Source organism: Panthera leo, chromosome D1, assembly GCF_018350215.1.
Source record: "Panthera leo isolate Ple1 chromosome D1, P.leo_Ple1_pat1.1, whole genome shotgun sequence".
Classification (NCBI taxonomy): Eukaryota; Metazoa; Chordata; class Mammalia; order Carnivora; family Felidae; genus Panthera; species Panthera leo.
This window is the reverse complement of record NC_056688.1, coordinates 27,144,849-27,172,780: the sequence shown is the minus strand read 5'-3', so window position 1 is coordinate 27,172,780 and position 27,932 is coordinate 27,144,849. Positions and strand designations below refer to the sequence as shown.

General features: G+C 49.6%; 1 protein-coding gene across 1 annotated transcript; it reads right to left on the bottom strand.

Annotated features, from left to right (window-relative positions):
• On the bottom strand, positions 1-26,336 carry ADAMTS15 (ADAM metallopeptidase with thrombospondin type 1 motif 15). The gene is made up of 8 exons (XM_042906601.1): positions 25,342-26,336; positions 13,293-13,425; positions 12,608-12,775; positions 12,091-12,374; positions 6,355-6,532; positions 5,128-5,309; positions 4,847-5,022; positions 1-2,842 (listed from the first exon to the last, which is right to left on the bottom strand). The coding sequence occupies exons 1-8, from the start codon at positions 26,296-26,298 to the stop codon at positions 2,068-2,070; spliced, it is 2,853 nt and encodes a 950-aa protein (XP_042762535.1). The 5' UTR covers positions 26,299-26,336; the 3' UTR covers positions 1-2,067.
• Positions 26,337-27,932: the final 1,596 nt, after the last annotated feature.

The following is a 27,932-nucleotide window of genomic DNA, read 5'->3' as shown; positions in this document are numbered from 1 at the left end:
CCCCATTCCCCTGCCCATTCTGCACAGCCCCTGTGCCACCACCTCCTCACCAAGGATGGGTGCACCAAGCACAGGGTGCAGTGCTATCGTCGGCTAGTGGGGGTCCACATCTGCCCTAGAGCCCTGGGTTCCCTTTGATGCTGCAGCCCCACAGTGTTCACCCACGCAGGGGGGAAGATTCCTCCTCGCTTCAGTCTTCAGAAGTGACTGCAGCCCTGCCTCAGAAATCCACATGCCCTCAGCCCCTCTGGGGGAGCGTTGTTCAAGGGCTCAGCCTGGGGTTAGGCTGGAATTTGGAAAACCATCCCAGAGGCTTGCCTGGATGGCTGGTTTGTGGGTTCTGGCTATTAGGGGATGCCAAATAAAAGGAATGAACCCCTTTCCCAGGGAAGATACTTGCTCTGATGTCACCTTGCTAAAGTCCAGTATATATTACGTGACTCAGAAGCAGAATCTCCCATGTACATGCTGGAGCAGCTGCACCTTCAAGAAATACCCTGCTTAACCAAAGACTGCTAACTCCAAAACATCTTCCCATGTGGAGCTATAGGAAACACCCTGGTATCTATATCCCCAACATGTTTCCAGGATAGACAGGAGTTCCCATTGTGGCTGCCAAGGGCTTCTGGGTCAGATTATTGATTCTTGGTGTCACCTGAAACTTGTCCCCAAGGCACTTGAGGAGAGAGATCCTGTCTTCATATTTGGAACACCAGTGGGTGGTTGGCTGGGCTATGCGGAGCAGGACACAATGCACCACACAATCATCTTTGTGTCTGGGCAGCTCAGTCTACAGGAGGACAACAGCCAGGTCTGCTGGAAGCACCAGGGTCACCACTGCCCCTGGGGAGGGACAAATGTTGGTTCCCAGAGAGCATAGCCTGAGGTAGCAAACAGTGAACCCCACTATCCAACTGCAATGTCATGTGATGTGCCCAAAGCCAGACCACATGTAGCTGGCCAGATGAAAACCAACCTGCAGGCATGTGGATGTTCAGCACCTAGCCCTCTGTGCATTTCCCACGCCCTTCTTAGTGGGGACAAGACCATGGCCACTCTGAAGGTTCTCTGAGGCAACACAGACCCTAGGTAGCAGCCCTATTTATACCTGCCTCTCTGGAGGAAGAAGCCATCTAAACTGGGGCCTCCTCCTCCCCATCCCAGGGTGTTGTGTGCCATAAGTTCAAGTCCAGCCACCAGTGATACAGAACCCCCTACATCACTCTTCAAACTCCGTGCTTTACCACAGAATCCATCATCCCTTGTATCTTATTTTAATGGTCAGATCCCTCTTGAAGAAGGCAGTAGGCTCCCTATTGGCTTCCTATATCTATATGCAATGTGTCAGAGGGCATGTACTTGGAAGCCCTCCCACCAGCCTGATGTCATAGACAACACAGTGAGAAGAGGTGGGTGGCTCTTCAAGGAGGGCCAGGAGTAGAAAACCGATGAGAAAACTCCAGACTCCCCCTACACATATACCTCTTCCCAAACGGGGTGGCCCAGGCTCCAGTTATACCTAATCCCACTCTCCCACCAGTTTTTGCCCACCCCAGCCATTTTTTATTATTCAGTCCTTGTCAGTCAGAAAGAAAAGGTGGGCTGACAGCACCATAAAAACCTGCCTGTTCAGAAACGGCTTAGAGCCCCCCGGGGCCACCTGAGGGTGCCAAGCTGCTGGGCCATGGCTCTTCCAGCAGCCTGTGGCCTCCCTGACGGGGGCCAAGGTCCCTGAAGTTCTTCCTGGTAGGTGCCCATCCTCCAGGTCCCTTGGAAACCGGGCCCCGGCGCCTCTGCCCAGTGCCCGCACCTCTCAGCCTCTCCCAGAGACTGGGCCCTGGAGGAGCCCGGCGTGAGGTAGACTGTGCATTAGTCACTTGGCTTCCCCCACCGAGGCCAGGGAGGAAGAGGGGACCTCTCACCCCTGTCCCTGGTCCTTGTCCCTGGAAGTGGGTGACGTCATGGCATGGACCCCCAGCCACTGCCCTCTGCCCATGGCTCCAGCTGGTCAGAACAGTGGCAGCACCAATTGGGCAGAGAGTAAGAAGGAGAAAAGGACAGTCCTATTCAGCATGGCCTCAAGATGCAGAAGTCCAGCTCCTGGGGCTTCCGGCGCAGGTTGCACTGGTCCCGAGCCAGCAGCCGCCCTCCAGGGCCCAAACACTTGAGTGGACGCCTCTTAAATCCCCGGCCGCAGCTCTTGGAGCAAGGCGACCAGGCACCCAGCTCCCAGGTCGGACAGGGCTCCCCACAGGCTCTCGTTTCCACTGGCCGATAGGCTGCATCACAGGCAGACGCCACATGCAGCCCTGGGGGACCACGACAGTCGACCGCCCGCTTCTGCAGACCACTGCCACAGCTTGCAGAGCAAGGCCCCCAGCTGCCTGCCACCCAGCGTGCAGGGGGCCTGTCGCCCTGCTGCTCCACCTGATTGGAGAGGCTGAGGACACTGTTGTGGAGCACAGAGGGGCCCCGGGGGTCCTTGGGGTGAGAGGCCTTGTCTTCCCGAGGCTCCTTGGGCAGATAGAAGGAGTAGCGGACCCGGGGTGGCGTCATCTTGCCCACAGAGAGGACCTCCACGGTCAGGGGCTCCAGGATGGGCCGGGAGGCCTGCAGGCTCTCCACCGCGGTCCCTGTGCCACTATAGCGCAGTAGGCTGCCCTTCACCACCAGGTCCCGCTCCACGGCCGACACCACGAAGTGCCCATTGAGCAGGTACTTTCCCTGGCTATTCTTCAGGGCCAGGTAGTTGTCATCTCCAATCAGCCCCTTGTAGCCACGCTGGCGGATGTCGATACTCGAGGCACCCGCAGGGATGGCCACCACAAAATTGTAGCCATGCCTGTGGTGAGAAAGGGGATCGTGCATTAGACACCTGCCTGGACATAATGCCCTCATCCCCCTCTAAAGTCATAGCTGATGCCCCTTTCACAACCCCTGCAGGAGGTCACCAAGATGTCAGCGACCGCTCAACCACAGCACGGGAGGTCAGGGGGCACACAAACTGGAAGGCAGTACCTCAGATTGTCACCACATCATCTAAAGCTGCGTACACTGGCTGTACCACCCTGTGGCCTTTTTTATTCAGGATATTTATACTGTGGTGAATTCTTTTATTTTAATTTTTTTTTCATATGTCTTTATTTTGAGAGAGAGAGAGAGCAGGGGAGGGGCAGAAAGAGAGAGAATCCCAAGCAGGCTCCAAACTGTCAGCACAAAGCCCAACATGGGGCTCAATCTCACAAACTATGAGAGCATGGCCTGAGCTGAGATCAAGAGTCGGATGCTTCCCCAACTGAGCCACCCAGACACCCCTACGTGGTGATGAATTCTAGAGCAGGAGTAAAGCACAGGTTTTTGGAGCCAGACCCATCCCTATCACTGGCTTAGCTGTTGGCCTGGGATAAGTCACTTAGCTTGTCAGTTGCCTCATCTGTGAAATGGAGATCATAATCACACATACCTCATTAAAGCACATAAAGCCTATGGCATAGTGCCTGCCATCCAGTAAGCACTCAATATATACTAACTGTGAGAAGGAGGAGGAGGTGGAGGAGGAACAGAAGACAAGGCTTCAGTCCCTGAGCCCAAGGCTGGGGCTAGACGTAATGAGACACACTGGCCCTGGAGTCGGGCACCCAGATGAAGCCCTGGCTTGGACACCACCTCCTTGGTGGCTCAGACAAATCAGTCTCTCTGGGTTCCAGGGTCCTCACCCATACAGTGAGGGGGTCAAACTAGATGATATCTAAGGCTCCTTCCAGCTCCACTAGTCCATGAAAGGAGTGCCTGCCATTTAGCCAGTGAAGCAAGTCTGGGGGTGTTTACCTTTAATTCTCCACTTGGTCACCCCCTGCAGATCCCTGTGAACACCACCCACCTGCAGTGCCACCTGTTCCCAGAAAACTTGCCCACCTACAGGCCCAGCAGAGGGCACTGTGTCCAGAAGAGGCAGCTGAGGCTCCTGGACAGCCATCTAGGCCTTTCTATCAAAGCATCTGGCCTCCCAAGTTTTCAGAGCCAACCATAGCCTTGCTCAACTGAGACCTCAGGGACTCTGCTTGCTCCAGCTCCTTCCAGAACCTGGGGCAGGACTTTCCAAAGGAGCACATTCCCCCTGAAAATAAAAGGGAACCTGCTGGACTTCAGAAAGCCAGGCTCTGGAGGTGGGAATAGAAGAGGCTTAGAGACATTTCTTCAGCTGACCCTGTACACATCTCCCAGGAAGAGGGAATCTATCAGTCCTAGCCACTCACTCTGCCGTTTATTGCCATTCTCACCTCAATCTTATCCCTGAGGCCAGGGCCTCAGGCTCCGGGAGATGGGCAAGCTGTCACATTTTGTCCCCAGGCATGTTTTGTGTTTTGTGATCATCATCATGAACATTTGGTGAGCATTTATTATGCACCAAGCACTACACTGAGCATTTTACTTAGAGTAACACCCTTAATCTTCACAATAGCACAATAGGAAATATATTCATGTTAGGCCCACTATACAAGTGAGGAAATCCAGAATTCCAGAGATGTTGTCACATGTTCAAGATCATCCAGAAAATGGGTAACTGAGATCTGAACACTGGCCAGTCTTACTCTAGAACTCTAGATAGACTCTAATGTTTCTCTGCCATCTCCCTAAATATCATCTTCTTTTCAGTGGTGGACTTCTCAAGCATTCATCTCTGTCAATTGCCTGGCTGACTGGCTGAATATCATACTCCCAGAAGAGTCTGAGTGGCCCCTACACCAAGGGCACAGCCCATTTACCCCAGTCTAACCCAAGTTTCCACCACCTGGGGACAGCTCCACTCATCCCTCCTACCCCTGCTCCAGGACCCAGAACTCACATGGGCTTGGTGAAGAGGCCTGTCACCTTCTTACAGCTCTTATTGTCGCCCCCACACACCCCACATTTGTCGAATTTCTTCTTGGAGCCCAGGTTCCCATCACAGCCAGCCTTGATGCACTTGCCTTGGACACAGACCGAGGTGGAGTCAGGAGTACATGGTGTACCATCCACCACCTGCAGTGCCCCCAGGAAAGGGAGAAAAGGAAAGAAGGGCAGTTCAGCCAGATGCATCCCAAAGACTTTGTCTCTGCTTTGGTCTCCTGCCCCATGCTCACTCACCTTGGGTGCCAACACATAGAAGTAGCCGGTGCCATTGGCTCGGCAGATGAGCTTGCACTTGTCCCGGGGAGAAACACCTGAGTACTTGGGCACCCATGCCACAGCAAGAGTGAGCCGGTTGGTGCTATGGTTGTAGCCATTGAAAGCCTCACACTGCTCCTCCCGGAAGCTCTTGCCGGAAGCTGAGGAGGGAGGAAGCACAGGCAGGAAGCTAAAGGGAAGAGTGATGGGGGAGAGAGAGCCCTCCTCCCCAGGGTGCTCAGTGCCTGTGGCCTTCAACACCTCTTACCCTCATCTGAGTTATCCTCATCCCTTTTCAAAGAACTAAAGCAGGCTAGGACCAAAGGATGCAGGTCACAGCCAATCACACAACCCCCAAGCAATGGGCCGCCTTCAATTCCCTCCATAACAGACACCCTAAACAGTTTGGGGCTACACAATCCTTCAGGAGTCTTCTGAAACTATTTTCAGAATGTTATGACATGAATAAAATAAATTAGATCAATGACAAATAATACTAATTATACTGATATACAACTATCAATATATATCAAAACATATTTGTGATATGTGTGCTCCTTGTTAGCCCAGTACATAACAAGATTCAATAGTGAGTCTAATAACCACCGTCATTTTCAAGTAGTGATGAGAAGAAATGGCATTCTGAGAAATGGCAATAGCTGAAATGTCATATGAACATATCCAAGATCTCTACTGGGGACAAAGTCGCGGGTAGTGCTACTAGCATTGCAGTTTGCTGTCTAATTAAAAGAAATAATAATTTTAGATAGAAAGATAAGTAAAAACTATACTAAACTACTAACTGAAGGGAATGATAAATTTTAAATTTAAAAAGGCTAGTAAAAATAGAGATGTAATTTTCTCCCCTCCAAGCTCATGGACCCTGGATAAAGAGTCCCTGCTTATGAGTGATGGGCTTGTGAGACTTAATTAACTAAGAGGACATCTAGTGTGTCACTCTCTTGGGCCACTTAGCCCCCCAGCCTAAGTAGAGGGAAGAAAACACCCCCGCCCAAGGGGAGTGGGGAAGAAATGATCCCAAGAGGAATCTGCTCCTCTGCACTTCCAGACTTTGTCCTAGGGGATAGAATCTTGACTGCTGTCAATCTGCAGCCATGAAGTATCCAGAGTGTGGAGGATGAGGGAGGGGTGCCCTCCAGCCTCGATGTCCCCGGGCACAGGCCAACACTGCCCTCCCCTCCTCACCTGAGCTGGGGCAGGGCTCCAGGTTGCAGGATCGGTATTTCACCCTCACCCCCTCGCAGTATTTGCCCCCATTGGCAGGGGTGGGGTTGCTGCACTGCCTCCGGGCCAGCTGCACGCCCCCCCCGCAGGTGCGTGAGCAGGGGCCGTAGGGCTCCCATTTGGCCCAGGAACCGTCCACCTATGAGAAAGAGTCCGTCATACTCCTGCAGCAGCCAGATGCACACCGGGAGCCTGCAGAACAGCTACACGGGTACAGCCCCCACCATTCCATCCCGTCCCACTGGAATGAAGTCCACTGTGGATCATAAGGGGAAAATGACAAGCAAATGGTCAGGGTCCACACAGCGCCCACAGAACACTTCAACCTGGTCAGTAGCAAATGCCAACTGCACCCAGTTATAAATGAGGCCACTCAGAAGACAAGCGCCTTTGGGCTATGGAGTCAGATAGCCAAGTTCTGTCATCATCTCTGCCCTCACCACATGGGTGGTCTTGAGCAAGGGGTGAAACCTCCTTAAATTTAAGGTGCTTCATTAGCAAAAATGGGGCCAGTAATACTCAGGTGTGAGATCAGACAGATTTAAATGATACATCGTGTGTGAAAATTCCTAGCACTGTGTTTGCCACCGAGCAAGATGGGTTTCTCCTTACCTACTCTTAGTGTATTGACAAGAGTCTCTAAATCTAAGGCAGGGGCAGGCCCCCAGTCTTGCCAGAAAACCTTGTTGCCATAGATATTTGAATATTTTTATTTATAAATGATCCATAATCCAGACTCCTCTCCAAACCAGACTTAAGCAGATCTTAAGCTCAATCGGGCTGAAATTGAGAAAGTTTCACTGCAAGAGGTTCTAACATTTGTGCTCAGAGGAAATGAAGATAGGAGACTACAAAGCAATTCCAAAACTTTGTTTGGCTTCAGGGTGAACTATGCAGTGTTGTTTCATTTTTCAAGAGGGTGGAGAGGGGAGAGAAATGGTAGAGTCTTCATTATTGTTTTTCTTAGGATGCCAGTAAAGCGAGTTTTCATCCCCTGAACACACATCAGTTGGGCAACAAAGGAAGCGGCCTAGTTGTACAAGCCTGGGATTAAAATGCTCTCATACATCATCCAAAGTGACTAACCCGCATGGAGCTAATCAGGAACTGGCTGCATGTAATCTAAATACTTTAACTTAGGCATACATGCAGCATAGTTATTCTATCTGCCCTTCTGTCCGATAGCTTTTGCTTCATTGAGTCAACATGTCTCTCATCCAGTGAAAGAATTACTTGCTGTTAGCCCCGCCTCCTCCTGCAACTAGCACCCCACCTCCTCCTGGCTTTTCACTTCCTAAGAGTCTCTACATTCGCTCCTTCCACCTCCTCCCTCCTTGGTGCCTTGTAATATGGGTTTTGTCCCCATCACACCTGGGAAGCTGCTCTCTCAAAGGCCTGACATGACCACTAATAAACTGAAGAGCTGTGTATACACCTCATTTTCTCCAGTTTTCCTTCAGTACTTAACACTGTCTCTGCAGCTTCTGAGATGATGCTGTTGTGTCGTTGTTGTTTTTAAATTTGCATCACTTTTTCCACCCTATTCCTACAGAAAACATTCATCTCACAGGAAACACTCCTGCCATGTGCCATTCATTCACCAAATACCTATTGAGTTCTTACTCCATGTCAACCCTGTGTGCATCAAATCCCTGCCCTGAAAATGACTGCATCCCAGCAGGGGAAGATAGACAATAAAAATAGGCCTGGGCATATAGTGTCAGAAGCGGTTAAATGCAGGCACTGGGGAGAGAGCGGTAGAGAGGGCCTTGGTGAGGTGGGCTGCTCTCCATTACAGGGGGTCATGGAGACTTCACTGCAGAGGTGACGGTGGTGCAGATGCCTGAAGGAAGTACAGGAGGGAGTTGTGCAGATAGGAGGGAAAGAGCATTCTAGGCAGAGGGAGCAATGCAAAGACCCTAAGGAGGGATGGGCCTGGAGTGCTCCAGCATCACATGAGCAAGAGAAACAGGAGGTGAAGGCAGAGAGAGGACTCACTTGTCCAGAGCACACGGAGTAAAGTCCCTGAAGGGTTCTGAGGATGTGGCATGACCTGACTTACATTTTAAAGGATCCCTCTGGCCGCTATGTTGGGAACAGTCTGTGACGTGTAAGACCAGCAGCAAGGAGATCAGCTAGGGTGCCAAGAGCAAGAATCCAAGGGGGAGTTGACAGTAGCTTAGCACAGGGTGGAAGCAGATAAGGTGGGAAAAATAGTTCAATTCTGCATCTGTTTTGAAGATAGAATCAACAGGAATTGCTGAAATAGTAGATGGGCGGGTGTGAGAGAACAGAGGGTTGGCATAAGCAACGGGAAGATGGAGTTGCCAAAGCAAGTTCAGGACAGATGATCAGGAGCTTGGTTTTACAGATGTTATGTTTAGGATGCTTATCTGAATGGAGAAATCAAGATTCAGCGAGGCATGTGAGTCTGTAGTTCAGGACAGAGGTCTGAGCTGGAGATACACATCTGGGAGTCTTCAATGTATCAGTGTAAATGGTACTTAAAGCCATTGGCCTAAATGAATCACCTAAGAAGTCAGTGTGGATAGTGAGGAGAGCTAAGGACTGAAAGCTGGAATGCCCAACACGGAAAAACAAGAATATGAGGAAGAGCCAGTGAAGGGGACCAGAAGGGGCAGCCAGTAGGGAGAAGGGAAACCAAGACACTAGCCTGTGTTCCCAGGGGAGAGAGTAATCAGCTGTGTCAAATGTTGCTAACAGGTCAGACAATATGAGGCTGGTAATCGATCACTGCCTTAAGCAGTGTAGAGGCCATTTGGCGACCTTAGTTAGAGTTATTTTTAGAGGAATAGTGGGACTGAAAGCCAGATTGGAATGGACTCCAGAGAAAAATGGCAAGACAGGAACTGGAGAGAGAAATTTCATACCACTCTTTCCAGGAACTTTGTGGTAAAGGGAGTCAGAGAGATAGATTTTGATTTACGGAGAGGAAGTAGGATCAGGAGAAGTTTTATTTAAGATGGGAGGAATTATAGCAAGTTTGTATCCTGATAGAAATAATTCAACTCAAGAGAGGAGAAATCTGACACTGCAGGAGAGAGACAGAAGAATTTATGGAGCATTTTCCTTGAATAGAGGGGATACTATCCTAAGCGCAAAGCACTGCACCGCCAGGCCCCATATGAGAATGTGGGCAGCTCATCCATAGCAAAGGAGGAAAGGTAGAGATTACAAGCACAGAAGCAGGACAGACAGCGGATGTGGTGGTGGGAGTTGGTGGAAGTTCTCTTCTGATTACTTGATTGCTTGTTTTTTTATTAATGAGATGGGAAGAAAGGCCACTGGCAAAAGTGGAAATGAAGAGAAAGGGTTGGTAATGGCAGAGAGAGGCGAAGGTGTGACATAATCGTGTAGGATGTTGGGAGGGTGAATGCAGTAAAGGAAATAAAATACCATATGACTCCTGAGCAGTATTGCAGGCCCCCCTAAGTTGTCAGGCCATTAGTTTAAGCTGAACCCACTGAGCATGGTTCCATGTCTTTCTCCAGCCGCACTCACCTCCACCTGCACAGTTGAGTGACAGTTGGATTCCACCAGGACAGTGGTTTATCCTAGCGAGTACGACAGAGAGAGGCAGGGGCATGGGAGCCACGAGTGTACATGAAGGAGTGATTTTAACAATGGACCATGGAATTGCAGCTCAAGAAGGAGATTGGTGAGGGCACAGGAAGAGCAGGTGGGACTGAAGAATTGCTGGAGTCCAAAACTAGAGGGCTGGACAACAGGGCCTTGGTAGTCAGAGTGTGATTCTTGCAAATGAGATCCCAGGGCAGCACTGGGGCTGTGTGATCAGTAAGATAAGCTTTGTGCTTTGACCTTGGCTGATTAGGGCAGTGTCCTTTGTGAAGGGCCAGGGTGGTGAAGGGAATGTCCAGAAAAGAGACTGAGGATATGGTGGATGTTGCTGTTGATGGACTGAGAATTCCAGAAAGCATGTGGAAAAACTGTCTTCTCAGATCATTTCCTATATCCAGTATCCTCTTGGGCAACATCTTTATCCTCCAGACTCCTCTTCCCAAGAGAAGGAGCTGGCCATGGCTGGCCTGTCCTCGGGACCTTCTGGTGGTCAAGGCAACCCCAGACTAGCCCCAAACCACACCCCCAAAGCTGTTTCCTGTATAGCTCTGGCCTGTCCACCCCTCCAGCTTGCCCCACCTCCCTGACTTTGCTCCATCTCTGCCTGTTGAGACCCTACTCATTCCTCAAGTCCCTCTCCAAATCCGACCTCCTTGCCAAAGTTTTTTCAGACCCCCCCCCCAATCATCATTAATCTCTCATTCCTTATTCCCCCATGACACGTTTCCACACTTCTATCTTAACACTGAATACATGCCTCTCTGGGTCTTGGATTACAGTGACATTTCTAGCTTCCCCACTAGACTGTGAGCCCACTGAGACACAACCCATGTTTTATTTCTTTCACTGACCACCACACAGTACCTCACATAGTTCTCTGAATACAGTGGGATGATGTCTAATAAATGGCCAAAGGCTTAATTAAATATATGTTCCCAAAACATAGAACAATATTTTACATAATTGTGTACCAAACCCAGCGCAGGGCAACTGATAATGTGCTGGCAAATGCTTTTGTATTATATTGCCCCCCTGAACATAAAACCCCAAGGCAAGGCCCTCTGCATCCAAGACAAGGATGGGGAAGGGACCATCATCTCCAGGATCCAGAAAGAGGATGGACTGCTTATTCCTGTCCGACAAAGTCCCAATCCCTTTGTGACCTCACCCCCCGACCAGAAGAATATAAAGTTTTTATTATATTCAGAGAATATGTGGGGTTTAAAATTTGTTCTTATTCAACTGTTATTCTTTTTACCATGAAAAAAATAACTTGCTCAGTTATGTCTTAGCTTCAAAAAACAATCACGACAGAAACTTGGTTTGGAATGTAGCAAATTACTGAAGCTTGCCCAAACGTCTGTTTCCTTTCAGTTCTGAGCCTGGTTCACCTCTGGCCCAGAGTTCCCTGGAAACAGAACACACTCAGAAATAGATGATAGGGGCACCTGGGTGGCTCAGTCAGTTGAGTGTCTGACTTCGGCTCAGGTCATGATCTTGCAGTTCACAGGTTCGAGCCCTGCGTTGGGCTCTGTGCTGACAGCCCAGAGCCTGGAGCCTGCTTCAGATTCTGTGTTTCCCTCTCTTTCTGCCCCTCTCCCACCCACAGTCTGTCTGTCTGTCTCTCTCTCTCCCTCTCCCTCTCTCTCTCCCAAAAATAAAATAAACATTAAAAAGTTTAAATAAAGAATTTAGAGTGAGTGCTCAATAAATTTAGTCATCATTATCATAAGAAAAAGAAATAGCTGATAAGGGGAGGTTGGAAGAAGCCAACAAGTGAGGAATGCCAAATATCTAGTGATTGGCTTTGGGTTCAGTGCTCACTCCTCCCCAGGTAGGATAAGGCACAGAACTCAGGGCTGGGCCCCCTTATTCCACATGAAAGACTTTCCTCACATGTCTAAGGCCTCACCAAGTTCTCTGACCTACCATATCTCTTGCCTCCAGGCTTAGAGTCAAGAAAGGGATAGGACCACAGACAGGTAAATGGAGGCACAGTGCAGCAATGTGACACAACTATGGCTACACAGCAAACCTGTTCCCACTGGAGGCCTCCGAGTCCACCCCCTGCCTCCCGCTCAGCTCCAGCACACTCACCCTATACTTATGGAGGTTGTGTCTCTCCACACAGGTCCCCTTGAGGCAGAACTTGCCCTCGCCACAGCTGGTGCCATCTGCCCAGGGAAAGTGGCGGGTCTGGCACACCATCTGCCCCTTCGCCTTGCCAGTGCACCACAGTTTGGTGCAGTACTGCATGTAGGGACAGGGCTTCGAGCCCACACCAAAGGCAAGCTCACACTGCTGGCTCAGGCTGTAGCTGGCACCCGGTAGGTCCTCAGGCAGGGAGATGGGCTTGCTGGGTTGATCCAGGAGGCAGTCACCTACAGGGAGCCAAGGACATTCATCAAAGATGAGTTGAGAAAGGTGAGCTCAGCTAGCCGTGAGTCTGAATGATAGGGAGACATTGAAGCAAGAGCCAGTGGAATGGACTCCCTTGAGAGCCCAACTCTTTGGGCTCATGCACACCTTAGGTAACAGAGGACAGGTGCAGAGAGGTAGTGAGCAGTCACTCCAGTGACAACCCCGAAGTCCCTCCTCTGTCACTCTGGCTTACCATGCCCACTGTCCAGGAAGTCGGTGACGATGGCAGCACTGCAGGCTGACCAGGGGTTGGCACGGTCAATCTGGATGAGTGTTGGGGACATCATGTGGTTGGCTCGGAGTTTCCCAAACACCTCCTCACACACTTTCACATTGTCATGGGGCATGTTGAACACGTGGCCTGTGGGGCGAGGCAAGAGGACTCAGAGGGCAGAAGGATGTGGGCTATGCAGTTTTAAAGCAGCAGGGCGGAGGGGAGGGGAGGGCAGTTCAGCTGAGGAAGCTAGAGAGCCCATGTCAGCAATTTTCAGGCTGGTCATTTCTACCTAGTGATAGACTGACTGCTTTGCAAATGTTAAGATGGTGTTCTTGTGTTCTCTGTCCTGTCCATCAGGCTATGGGCTCAATGAGAGCAGCAGTGTTATCTAATATATTCTCCCCTTCATGCTTAATTGATGAGATACTCTGACTGCTGAGTCAGACAATATTGCTGGCCAACTGGGCTGTGGCAATCAGAAAAAATAAAACCAAGCAATTGCTAAGGCAGACTCTGACCCTAAGAAAGGATCCCTAAAGCTTCAGGACATGAGGAAGCAAAGACAGATGTCTACCCCCTGACCAAAGCACCCAGGGAAAACCCAGAAGGACCCCAGAGGGGAGCTCTCCTCCCTGTACCCAAGAGTACCCTCCAACCTTACCCAGCTCATGGGCAGTGGTGAAGGCTGATGGAAGCCCATCATCCTCGATCACAGAACAACTTCTCTTGGGGTCGCACATAGTGCCCACATCAGCCATGCCCAGCGTGTCACAGGTGGTGGCCCCACACAGGTCCTGCCAGGGTGGGGGAGAAGCAAGAAGCCAGGCAGAAATTAGGATGGGGTACAGAAGGAGCCTGGAGGAAAGAAAGGCATCCTATGGGATGCTCAGCTCATCCCAACTCCCAGTCTAACGAAGTCCAGCACCTTCCTAGCCAGGTCCTTTCTCTCAGGGGGTTGCAGGGCTACACATAGAATCAACCCAGACTGAGGGAGGAAGCATCAGGAAGAAAGCCCTATGGCTCACTGAGAAGACTGTGCCCAAATCCTACTCATAGAGATCCTGTGGGAGGAAATTAGGAGGTACAAAATTAAACTACAAGGTCATTGCTTTATATAGAGACAGACTTCCAAACCAGAAAATGGCGACTCCTACAGCTGGGTGAGGTTCCAGTCATGGATAACTGAGGCAGGTGGGAGTGGAAGGCAAGTGTGTTCCTCATCCAGAGTCAGCTCTGAGCAGTCTCGGTCCTTGCAGAGTGACTGGACAACCGTGAATTAAGCTCAGATTCTCAGCCAAAGTGTCATGGGCCAAGGACCCGCCCAAGCCAGAGATTTGGCTTCCTTGAATTGGGAGGAGGCAGAATGAGGCAGATACAGTCTCCTATCCAGACATAGCTCAACTGGCTACAGAAGTTCAAGGGGACCACTGGTTCAGCGGCTGCTAGGAACAAAAAATAAATGAACTGCCACCTAAGACAGTCCCTCTTTTTTGTACTGAAACCTGCATCAGAAACTAGGACTTCCTGCAACAACCCTGAGCACTTCTGGGGATGGATATCTTAATAAACTTATTGAGCCATCAATGCACCTACATATCTTAAGAGCCCAGGAGTTGGAAACAGGACAAGATACTTAATCACAATAGAGAAGACACTGTTGAATCAGTGATACCGGTATTCTCTCCATTACATCCTTGTCTTCATTCACAGTTTACAAGAAACTATTACATGTATCACCTCATTTTAATCCTCCAGAGAGTGTTAGGAGGCAGATACATCATTATACCTATTTGTCAAAGGTGAAAACTGAGGCCCATGCTCACAGTTAATCACGGCGATGATTTATTAAATGCTGACATTGTGTGTGTACTTAACGTGCATGACCTTACTTGATCCTCACAACATCCCACTGGAAGAATGACTACTATTATCACCTTCCACAGACAAGGAAGCTGACGCTCAGAGAGGCCCAGGTCACAGAGCGGAAATGTGCACTGGGGTCTGTACGACTGGGTACCAGCATTCTTTGCACCATGTCACAGCTGATTGGTCACCAGCTCCTAAGTGAATTCCCAGGAGAAAGAGTGGTGTGTGTTCCCTGTGGTAGCCAAGGCATTCACATAAACACACCCAGAACTGTTCTCAATCTTATTTCTCTTTAGGGCTGTGTGCACATGCGTGTGCATGCACATGCTGACGGTGGGGAACAGCTGGGCAGCAGAGTTAGTGGGGCCAGGAGGCATAGGAGGAAAAGTGGTCATAGTACAGAAAATCAGCAAAATTTAATCCAGAGCCTTCCAAAGTTTACCACCTGAGCAGTCAAACTTGGCTTCCCACGGTCAGGTGATAGTCACACCTCCTAATGAGCGTTAACTCTGGCCAAAGAACTGGGAGGGTGATCAGACTCCAGAATACACAGGTCAACCATGAGCGGTGGACACCTGGCCTTGATCTGCTGTCCTGGGCTCACATGTGGCATGTCTGCCATTTCTGGGAACCCTTCAGGGTGAACCTCAAACTCCCTCTCTTCCAAGTACTCTTCCCTTTCCAAAGGCTTACTCTTCCAGAAAGTTCTCCTTCCTTCAGAGTTCTGAGACCTAGAGGAGAACTGCTATCAAAACCTGGGAGGGGAAGTTCACCTGACAAGCAGTTTAAGGAACACAACTGCTGAGGAACAGGGTGGGGTCACACGGATCAGCTTGGGAACAGAGGGAGAAGAAGGCAGGGGACAAAGAAGGAAAGAACAGAGGTTTGCACAGAGGCATGGAAGGGGGAGGGGGCTGGGCCCATTCATCCCTAGACACTATAGTACAGCCTCCCCACTAAGGCAGGGGTCTCTGAAAATTCTCGTCTAGTGGTCACAGCCCATAGGGAGAGCCTGTAGGACAAACATGACACCATCCTGGGGCCACCATGCACACTCACTGCAGGCTTTGTGTAAGAGAAAAGGCATGGGAACAAGGATGGAAAAGCCTAGACTCTGGCCCTGACCCCACCGCTAAGTAGATGTGTGTTTTGGGGCAGGTCACTTCTCTCCTCAGGCCTCAGTCTCCTCTGCTCCTTCCCTGATCCCAGGGTGCTCAACCCCTTCTGGCCCTGTAGGTTATGAAAGGAACACACACAATGATAGACTTCTAGAATGGAAAGAACCCTAAGGATGATCTTGTCTACTAATCCGTGAAACGAACTCCCAGAAAAGTGAAGGTCACCCATGTGGACATTCAGAATCCCATCTGCTGCTCTGCTCAGCAGAAATGGTGAGACCAGACTGACAGCTCAGACTGGGGTCTAAGCAGCCACTGGAGCTCCACTGCCCAGCAGCCCGCCTCTGCCGCTGGAAGGTCCTTAAAGCCAAAAAAAAAGGCCTCCATTCTTCTCTGGGAGGGTGGATTCTCTCTGGAGCATAGACATGCAGCTGCAGACCCTTCCTGGCCAGGAGCAACCTGTTCTTTCCATCAAGAAATCCCGGTTTCCCTGGATCAAACAAGAGGAACAAGGAAGGAGCCGACAGATTTCCTGAGGGTCAGGGTGTAGCTGAGAGCAGCAGGCTTGCAGTAACCAGTGTCTTCATTGTGGGAAGATGCAGCTGTTTGGGGTCAGGGGCTCTGCCTGGCTCTCTTCCCCCAGCCAGGGACTCAAATGAAGAATTGCTGGATCTTAGTTCTTTGAACGCCTACAGGCGGGTGTGCAGGGCTCAGTAGTGCCTCATTTGTGGCACTGAATGTCTCCACCCTTCTGGAATGAACTCAGATGCACTCAAATTGCCTTAACCTCTTCAGCTCAGGCCCTTGTCTCCAGAAATAGAAACTGTTCTGGTTCCTTCTGCCTGGAGGGTGGAGGCACTTCCCACCCAGCCCCTACCTGCCTCACTATTTCTGGTAATTTGCCATTTCTCCTTGAAGCTACAGCTGCTGTTCCAGATGACCCAAGAATCATCTTGGCCAAGACCCTGGTCTTCCCAGGTTATTGTTTTCTCACTGCACCTTTTCATAAAATAATTTAGGATTGGAGAGCCATGACTTGAAAGCAAGCACCTTGCAGTGGCCCAATCCACATTTACCATGCCCACTCCCTCCACGCCTCACCACAACTCCTCGTGGCCCTCCTTCCCACCTCCTCTCATTTCCCCAGCCACATACTGAGATGCTCATATTTTCCAGCAGTATGGGGTGGAGGACCCACAAAAATCAAGCACATTAACTTTTTTTTTAATGCAGCAGAAGATATGTGTTCTCATGCAGCCAACTTCCTACTCATTATGAACTCATAAGCATGTGGGCCAGTGCTTATATTCATGGCCACACTGCAGCTTCCAAGTATTGTACTCACACAACTTGGGAGTCAACCTCTCACTCTGTAGATGAGGAAACTGAAGCTCCATGAACTCACCCAAAGCCATACAGCTATTAACTAAAGAATGAGCTACTGAACCCTTTTGACACCAAGGCCAGCAGGGGTCTTTGGTCTGAACCACAGCACGCTAGTTAGGATAGCATAAGTACTGTTGAAAACCACCCTGCGCTTGTATTAATATTGTGCCTTTAACTTGTTTCCCATCTGAATCTCTGGCGTGCATCTCTGTATTTCCTCATCCAACCCCAAATCTACCTCTGTTTGTAATCCCTAAGCATGGGAGGGCCTTGCTTTGCTAGAAGTAGGGGAAAAAAATAGCAATTCTGGGTGTCTGGGCAATGGGACTAGGGATGCCTGGTGAAGAAGAGAACCCACTCTGGAAACATCTATCAGCAGAGTGGGTTTCGCTAGAATATTAATTCCTCAAGATGTACAAAATGGTGTTACAGTGGGAGACCAAGGTAACTAAGACAAGAATAAGAGAAATCCAAAGCATGCAGGAAGACCAAGCTTTCTCTGGAAATCATCAGTTCAAGAGAGGATACATATCGAATACAATGTTAATAGCTAACACTGAGCTGCTACCAGGTGCCAGACACTGTTCTAAGAGCTTTCCTGTATTAGTTCTTGAATCTGTACAACAGCTTTATGAGGGAGATGCCATTGTCAGGCCCCATTTTACACATGAGGCTCAGAGAAGGTAAGTTACTAGCCCAGGATCAGTGAGCCCAAGGTCAGACAGGAAGGGAGGGGCAGAGTGAAGACTGAAATCCAGAAGTGCCGCCTGAGAGCTGAATGCTTCCCTCACATCAGTACTGCTTCCAGAGATGAAGGGGCTGGGGAATCTCAAGATGGCAAGACTTTCCAGCCCATACCCTCAGCCCCCAAAGCACAGGTTGGCCACTGAAGAGGGAGAGGCCTGGGAGAGGCCCGGGGAGAGGGGAATGACAGGATTGACTGCCAAGAGTGCTATTAGAGCAGCGCCTGCACCCCTTTCCTGGTTGAGCAAGCTCCTGGCTCCTTGCCCCACACCTGCACTGACACACTGACCCCGTCCCTCCTGTGCACCCTGTCTGCTGGCTCCCTGCTGGGGCCTCTCCTTTCTCCAGGGCAAAAGCTGATGGCAAAGAGCCAACACGAAATGCCAGAAGAACCTGACCCCTCCCAACCCTGCAGCCTGACAGCTGAAAACACTGAGTTAATGATCCCCAGGAAGGCAGGTGAGCTACCTAAGCACCCAGAGCTACACACACTCCTTTCACTAGTATCAGTGCCTTCCTCCCATGAATACATACTGAACAACGGCAGCATGCACGGCCCACTGGAGGGGCTACAAAGACACAAAAAAGTCTTTTTTTTTTTTTAGATTCATTTATTTATTTTTTAGATTCATTTATTATTTTTTAAAATAATTCTCCATCCCTTCCCCTGGGGTCTGCTAAGTTTCTCAAATTCCACATATGAATGAAAACATAAGATATCTTTTTCTTTTTTTAATTTTTTAATGTTTACTTATTTTTGAGAGAGAGAGACAGAGACAGAGAATGAGGAGGACACAGAGAGGGATATACAGAATCTGAAGCAGGCCCCAGGCTCTGAGCTGTTAGCACAGAGCCCAATGTGGGCTTGAACTCACAAACTGAAGATCATGGTTTGAGCTGAAGTCAGCTGCTTAACCGACTGAGCCACCCAGGCACCCCCAATATCTGTCTTTTTCTGACTGACTTATTTCACTTAGCATAATACCCTCCAGTTCCATCCATGTCTATTGCAAATGGTGAGATTTCATTCTTTTTCATCACTGAGTAGTATTCCATTGTGTATATATACCACATCTTCTTTATCCATTCAACAGGTGATGGACATTTGGGCTCTTTCCATAATTTGGCTATTGTTGATAGTGCTGCTATAAACATTGGGGTTCACGTGCCCCTACAAATCAGCACTCCTTGCTTAAAGGAGTTTACAAGTCAGTGGGAATGTACTGAGTCCATAATTTTCACACAAAAACAGACATGTATTAAGTGTACTTACAAGTACAATGAGACAGAATGCTTTAAAACAGGGCCATCCCAAGTGTAAGTTCTGGCAAAGGATCTGTAGATAATTATTCAACAACAACAAACATACTGACAGACCACAAAGGTAGTGATAACAACAGGTGCCTATTCTGGAAAACCCAGTAACTTATCCTTGATAATGCCTTTAAGTTCAGTACCATTGTCATCATCATTATCCTTCTATGGATAAGGAAAGTGGAGTCCAGGTGGCTGATTCGTTCAATGACCATTGCTAAAAGTCAAGTGGCAGGACTGAAACTCAACTCTGCCTGACTCCATGTTCTTTCCATTGTGCCACACAGCCAAGACCAGGCATCAAGGCAAAGTGTGGGTAAGCACCATGAGTGGCACAAACATCTACCAAGAAGTTCAAAGACAGGATGAGAGCAAGACCAAAGGAGGGAGAAAACCTCATTTGCCTTCCTGTCTAAACCAGCGTTCAATAAAAAGAAAGAAGAAGATTCTGGTGCACATTCCTCCTGATGTTTATAGCAGCATTATCTACAAAAGCCAGATTATGGAAACAGCCCAAGTGCCCATCAACTGATGAATGGATAAAGAGGATGTGGTATATACATACAATGGAATATTACTCAGCCATCAAAAGGAATGAAATCTTGCCATTTATGACATGGTTGGAGCTAGAGAATATTATGCTAAGTGAAATAAGTCAGAAAAAGACAAATACCATATCATTTCACTCATATGTGGAATTTAAGAAACAAAACAAACAATCAAAAAGAGAGACACAAACCAAGAAACAGACTCTTAACTATAGAGAAAAAATAGATGGTTACCAGAGGGGAGATGTGTGGGGGGATGGGTTAAATAGGTGATGGTGATTAATGAGTGCACTCATGATGAGCACCAGGGGTTGTATGAAGTGCTGAATCACTAACTCATATACATGAAATTAATATTACACTCTATGTGAACAAACTGGAATTTAAATTTAAAAAAAAAGATTCTGGTGCACACTCCTTCCTCCAAACTTCCTCCCCCATCCTCCATTATTAATATAGGCTTCCTTATTTGGTATAAGTAAAAGAAGGAGGGAGAAGAACAATCACCTTCCAAGTCTGGGAGCAACCATATTCCACTCCTTCCTCTCCTATTCCCCTTCCTCCCTCCTCCCTCCTCCCTCCCAGAAGTAGTGTTCAGTTTCCATTCAGTGATAAAGATTTACAAACTCTTAAATACCAAAGCTACAGGTACCCCTCTTTGCTAATATCTTCCAAGGTCCAACTTCCAAAAGATTCTGACAAAACTATAACTCTCTTTATTGTATTAGGAGATATGTGTAAAATACATGTTATCATTTTATTACTTTTTTTTTCATGTTTTTTAAAGTTTATTTATTTTTGAGACAGAGAGAGACGGAGCATGAACGGGGGAGGGTCAGAGAGAGAGGGAGACACAGAATCTGAAACAGGCTCCAGGCTCTGAGCCATCAGCACAGAGCCTGACGCAGGGCTTGAACTCACGAACCGCGAGATCATGACCTGAGCCGAAGTCGGACGCTTAACTGACTGAGCCACCCAGGCGCCCCTTATTACCTTTTTTTAATTGAACGCTAAATTTCACTGTCATATGGCAAGTCATTTATTATAGAAAGAACTAGCCTCTATCTCAACTGAGCCTCCAGAGTGCTGTTCCTCTCTACACAGTATAGAATACACGCATGTGCCCCCATAAAACATAGTACTACTCAAGGCCAAAACAAGGTAAGCACCAAGCTGGGGACTAAGAGGCAGAAAGGTGAGGACATGAATGAAGGAAACAGAAGAGAAGAGAACAATGGCAAGCAGCCTGCCCTGGAGAATCTCAAAAGAGGAGGAACAAGAGCATAGAAAAAATGGTGAGGGGAGGAGATGGGGAGGGAACGGCATACAGTCCTACTAAGTGCAACAGAATAGGGGCGCCCAGGTAGCTCAGTTGGTTGAACATACAGCTTCCACCCAGGTCATTATCTCATGGTTCATGAGTTTGAGCCCCACATGGGGCTCTGAGTTGACAGTGTGGAGTCTGCTTGGGAGTCTCTCTCTCTCTCTGCCCCTCCCCCACTCGTGCACTCTTACTCTCAAAATAAATAAATTTGAAAAAAAAAATAAGTGCAACAGAATAAATAAAGTAAATGAAGGAATACTCATGCAGAAAAACCACAAATGGCAAATCCTAAAAAACAAAGTCTGTTCAAAGGAGAAAATGTTACAAATAGCAAAACAGATGGTGGAATGGAGAAGAGGGACTCCTGCAACGCAGGAAACAAGTTTCCTTTCCCATCACCACCAGCTCCCAAGCCCAATACCTTCTTGCCACCTGTCCCTTGTCCCCTTCCCTCAGAGGGCCTTCCTGGCTCTAGCCACAAGAAGAACAATCCCCCACCGGACTTCCAACAGAGGGCTCATGCCTCCCCCATAGCACTTAACACACCCTTGTGTAATGAGCTATTTCCTTGTCAGGCTCCCAGATATCCAGTGAATTCCTGAGAGCTAGAGGCCACATCTTAATATCTGTACCCCCACAGCCCAGGACAGTACCTGGAAATAACAGCTGCTCAATAAGCACTTTTGAAATGTAGAATAAATTCACGAAAGCTAGTCTGCCACAAAGTTACCCAAATTGCAGAGGCATCGGAGGTTAAGGGAGAGCAGACTGAGAGAAATGCAGTCCTACTGAGCCCCAGCACCAAATACCTCATTCCTGCTGCCCAAGGCAACAAGAAGCCACTGAAACTTGTCTTCTCACGGAAATGAATGTCCACCCAGAAAGACTGGCTGTAATTCTCCACAGATCCTGGTTCCAATCCCGTGCTGACCTCACCCTGCTGTTATGAGTCTGGAGACTGATTGCTTTGCAGAATCAGATGTGCACTCCTTCTCCAAGACCGTGAACTGACTCTGAATCTTTAAGAAAACTCCTCAAATTGCCAAAATATTTGTTGTATGATCAATTCTTTTTTTCTCCTTTGTGCACAGCAAAGTCTCCTCCCTGGGTCATGTCTTTCCAGTGTTTTGATTTCAACACCCCACGCCCCTCCCTCTGCCCGCCAAGAGGACAGCAGCGTCTCCCCATAGCCTGGGCCCAGACTTGTTTTCATGCACAGCAACTCTGACAGTGGGTCAACGGGGGTGCTCCAGTGCCCATCAGTCCCAATGCTCCCACTGTTCCCCCTTCAGGTACCTGGCACCTGGAGCTCTACAGGTACTGTTCTCGCCTCTTCCTCATAGGAGGAAGTACAGTCTGATGGAGACTGACCCTTCCCTGCTTCCTTCCTGTGTGCTATCAGAGTCACCAGCCATTTTTCAGAATTTTCTGGGGCAACCAAGGAATAGGTGACTCTAAAGATGTCTGACAGTTCAAGATCCATTATAGACCAAAGGTGATTAACAAAATAAGCACATTTCTAGAAACTTGTTATCCAAACAAACCATATACAATTCACCCTTGCACAATATGAGGGTTAGAGGCACTGACCCCCATTGCAGTCGAAAATCCACACATAACTTTTGGCTCCCTAAACACTTAACTACAAATACCCTAGCGCTGACCAAAACATACCAGTAACAGTCAATTAACACATGTTTTGTATGCTATATGTATTATACGCTGTACTCTTACAGTAGAGTAAGCTAGAGAAAAGAAATTGTTATTAAGAAAATCATAAAAGAAAATCCATTTATAGTCCTATACTGTATTGGAAAAAGTCCACCTGTAAGTAGACCCATGCAGTTCAAACCCATGTTCAAGGGTCAACTGTAAATATAGATAGATAGATAGATAGATAGATAGATAGATAGATATAGATATAGATAGATAGATATGCAATCCTACTGCATATCCTATATATATATATATATATATACATATATATGCATATATATATATATATATCCTCATTTTAGTTTGAAAAAGCATTGCTTACACCAACATTACAATAATCAGGGAAGTTCATACCCGACTTAAAGGATTACTACTAAACCTTACAAAGTAAAACACAAGTTTCTCTTGCATTGGAGTGCAGCAGGAGACTCCTCCAGGTTCCCGGAGACCACATCTGCCTTCATCTACAAAGAGCAGCTGCAGGCTCGTGTTCTCACCACATACTGTACCTTCCCCAGGGGAATTCAGGAATGAGCAGTTCCTAAGACCCTGAGAATGCTGCAGGCCCTGAAGTCTGTGCTGGCAAGGAGGCGAGGCAGAGATGTTTACTCGAAAGCATTAAGCACATACCTGGATGTCGGTCCTGCCAACACAGCTTCCCCACTTTCTGGCTTCGCCCTCTAGAAGCCTAAGAGAAAGACAGCTTCCAAAATTCTCATCTTGCACATCACTGCTTCTGACCCAAGTGGCCATGCATCTTGTACCCATTATGCATGGTTAGCATAGCCCCTGGGTCTAGACACCACTGACAAACAGAAGCTGTCATGCTGCTTGATTGCTTCTTCTTTAAAACGCGAATCCTTCTGATGATGTGGCCCATACTCCCAGCAGGAGTCCTCTTTCTAGGGCTGGCTCCAAAAGTCAACCTAACCACAAAGCGGTGGAGACTGAGGTCTGTTACGTTAGAAGCACTGAGTGACCTTCACAGGGGCATCCCAGGTAGCAGATGGGCCAACAGCTGCTTTGCCCATTAAGATATCCTGTTCTTGGCCTTTGCTTTTTCCCCCCCAGCAATCTGACTGCCGAGTTGGTCTGTGTGCAGAGGTCGAAGCCACCTCCTCTGCAGTTTCCCCATGACTCAGACAGTGTGTGCAGGGGCTGGGCAGTGGCAGCTCTACAGACCTCAATTGGAAGAATGAGTGCAAGGAAACAGACTCAGGCCAAAGACCTCCCTAGAGGAACCAGGTGGTGGGAGGAGAAGGCTGGGAAAAGAGGAAGTTCAATTCCAGGAGGGGACAGGCGGTGCCAAATGGGTTAGTGTGGAAGACTTTAGCTCCAGCCCGGTGTGTGCCAGTGCAGCTCTGAGTGGCCTTTGGAAACAGTGGAGAGTGAGAGCCCCATGGGTAACCAAGGATTCTGTGCCATTCCCAGAATGACGTGGTTATGACAATAACAAAACAAGAGCATGGCACCAATTCAAGTTGCAACCCCCAAAATCAGAGGAAGTGGGTCACTTGGATGCCCCTCTTCCTCCCAGTCCCATGAATCTGAGAAATTTCAAGAATCCAAAATCTTCAACGTACCCAGTCACCACAATACCTGTGAATGTAAATTTTCATAAAGCCATAGCAAAGAGCAGAGGTGCTTCTGTGATCTGACCATCTTTCCATTCCCAACACTCAGTACCTTTCCAGTCCTGCACCTGGGGTCTCCAGATGCTCTTTACTAAGCTCACACCACCTGCACACTGCCAGGGGCAGAAACTGGAGCCCTATAGTCAAGTGTGGTCATCAGAAGTTTCAGTGAATCGGTGTCATAAGTAACCTCTGCTGCTCTGCTCCATAACACACATCAGGGCAAATGGGTCACCCTCGGCCAAGAAGGAAATGGGAAAATTGAGAGATTTTTCCCAACTCGGCTCCAAGTGCAACTCCACTTGAAACTCCAACCTCCAAACAGGTGCTTCAACTAGATGGCCTGCTCTGAATGGACTGGAATCCCCTCAAATAGAAGGCAGGCCCAGCACACAAGGGTACAGGAGAAGCAGCAAAGAAGGACGGAATGCTCCCAGTACTTGAGTCTGTCTTTTTCATTTCAACCCACAAAATATCCCAATTGATTCCCTTCGTCCCAATCCAGGTTTTCCAGGCCCAGGACAGAGGATAACTGAACATGTTACCCAGAAGAAATGTAGCCAGGCTCCGAACTGGAATGCTTGCATCACCTTCCAGTTTCACAAGAAGAGAAAAGAAGCCTCAGAAGAGCTGTGTGGAAGGATTTAGACGCCCTGGTTGAATAGGGGCGGACCTTTCCCGACCCCTCCAACACCATCCTCAGAGCGCCTCCTATCTGCCTTGGAGATACACTGCGGCTCCGGGGCGGCAACTTCCTGGGTACCGGCCCCTCCGCGCCTGATCTAGGAGGCGCTGATTGGCCACGCCAGGCCAACACCTTCTGAAGTTGCAGGCGCTCCTCCGACAGCCCACGTGCATCCAGATGCGCGTGAGCCGACGCTCCACGGAGCCTAGGAGCGGACTGTCCCTGTTAGAACCAAAGTGGGAGACGGGAGAGATCAACAAAATTTTAACCCGGGGTCACTTGCTTGGCACAAAGGGCATTTGGAGAGCTAAGGACGGTGACCCTAAGAAAATGGGGTTATCTGGGTCCAAAGAGGTGACAGATCATCTAACTCACCTGCCTGGTGAAGAGGATGGCTGTGTCCCAGTACTCTGGGTGTTTGTCACTCACTTTATTCAGCTTCTTCTGCCAGGCGCAGAAGTTGCGCAGCGTCAAGGCCGCATTGCCCGTGACCTTGGGCCCGGCGTCGCGGTCTCCAAGAAGTAGCACCTTGACCACAACGATGGTGATGGGGTTGAGGATGCTGGGATGGCGGTAGAGTCGCGCCGCTGTGGCCAGCAGCGTCAGCAAGTAATGCTCCAAGTCCGCGCCGTGGAACTTCACCATTGACTCGTCTGCCACCACCAGTGTCTCCACGAACCGCGGGATAGACACGAAGCGCTTGGCGCGCCCGGACCTGCGCCGGCTGCGACTCTCTCCTAAGCCGGTCCCTCGCGGCTTATAAGGGTCCAGCGCCCGCAGGATGGCGGGGTTCCAGCCTGAGGCCACCCCGCAGCGAGAGGTGGGATCTCCGGGTGGCCCGCCAGGGGCGCCCCGGCGCTGGAGGAGGTGTGCGCCCTGGCTGTTGCGCTGCACTGCCTGCGCGCTGGCGTTGGGGAGTGGGCTAATGACATACTCGGCGCCTCCGTAGCCAAAAGCTCCGCGTAGACCCCCGCACAGGCTCACAGCGGCGAAGGAGTCTGGTTCGGCGTTCACGTCCCCAGAGTAGAAGCAACGTCGCAAGTCTGCAGAGCTCCCGGTGAGTCCCGCGAGGGGGACGCCCAGATGCTCAGTGGCGAAGGCGGGCGCCAGGAACTGAGCATCTGGAGTTAAGTGTAGGTAAAAGTCTTCCTGAAATGCTGTGATCTGAAAAATGAGTCCCTGGTGCCCGGAGTCCTCGGGACCCCTCCGGTAGTAGTGGCGGCCATTGATGTCCGGGTCCAGTCGAATGGGAACCACCACCTCCTGCTCTGGTTCTGCCCCGCCAGCGGGTCCCCCGGCGAGAGCCAGGGTTAAGATGCCCAGCAGAAGCATGGCGCCGGGCAGCGCACTGCCGCACTCTCAGAAGGGCTCGGCGCGGCTCCCCGGCCGCCGGCGAGTCTCCTTGCAGCAGGCACACGGGAACCACCAACGCTCCGGGGCAGTCCGCAGCTCCCAGAAAGCAGAGCAAAGGGAGAGAGACTCCTCCCAGAGCAGTGAGCGTGCACCGAACAGCCCGCGCCTCCTACCTGTGCCTTTCCAAGCAAAGCGCGCCCTGGGAGCTTGAGTACAATCGCTGTCAAGTGCAAGGACAGAGATTTGCAGCCGAGAACTAGAGGGAGGTGCCGGGCCACTTCGAACCGCAGCCACTCGCTGCGCTGAGAGCCAGGAGCTGGGCGAGCCTATTAAAGGCCCCCTCCTCTTTGGACTGCCCAGTCAGCGCCCCTCCCTCTCTCCCCTCCCAGCCTCCCAAAGCTTGCAGCCCGAACCTCCCTCCAGGGGCCACCGGAGAACTCGGTCCCGCCTCCAGAGCGAAGAGCCACTTGGCGGGGAGGGAGTGGCGTTGAGCTGAGGCAGGAGGCGTGGGCTGGCTAGAGAAACCAACGCTTACAGTCTCGGTTCGCATTTTGCCCTCGCGTTATGCCCCAGTGCCCCCATACACCAGTTACTTCCGTCCCGATCGACATCTGTCTGCTCCTTGGGTCAAGGCCTTTATCTCAGGGCAGTTAGGGTCAGGAGCTGGGAATGAAGACTCACCGTTGACCCCTCCCCTCCCCTCCCCATCCTAGGCCCGCCTCACCCCTCCCGTTGCAACGTCCCTCCTGTTTCTTCATCACAGAGTCCCCTAAAAGACCCAGAACCAAGAATTGTCCCTGTAAATGTCATATCGTCAGAAGGACGAATTCCCAGGAACACGGAGAACCCTTCTCGAACCCGTGTAGGCCTACAGTCTGCCCTGAGGCAGTGGTGTGCTGGGTGGGCTGGTTCAGAGGTTAAATTTTCAGGGATTTTGCCAGGTGGCTGTTAAACACCACCGTTACTAAAAATTACACTATATAACTTACAATCATAAATTGTTTAATAACAAAGCCCATCACTTCCTAATTATTTAACTGTAATCTATGCCCTTGAGCCTCCAGAACCACCAACCCTCCAGGACAGCCCACAGCTCCCAGAAAAGACAGCAAAGGAGGTGAAAGTATGATGGAAATATTAAATGCTACCTCATTCAGGGACATCACAATAAGAGCTGGAAACAGGTCCCGGGGGAGTATCTACACCACCAAATGGGCAACTACTATCACCTAGGGCTTGGGGAAGGGAAGAGAACCAGTGGGCCAGCACCAATGCCTGGAGGGGATGTGCAGAAAGGGGTGGTTTTCCTGCCAGAGAGGGGCTGAGGGACTGGTGGGCAATAGGAATATCTGCCAGTACTTCCTTCGAGTTTCTCTCGTTAGATCCTTGACCAGGTACCACGTAGGACACTTGAAGGGAAGGCTGAGTGTGGGTCAGTGGGGACAAGACCATCAAGCCATGAGTTCCCATCTAGTTCCAACATAGTCTGGGGAGCCCTGTTTCAGGCACTGGTCCCCAAGATGCTCTGTACCTCTCCAAAAAATCCCCTTCTTTCTTCTGACAAGGAAAAAATGCAAGTAGAGGAAAGAAGGTCTTTGTAGTTTCTCCTAGTA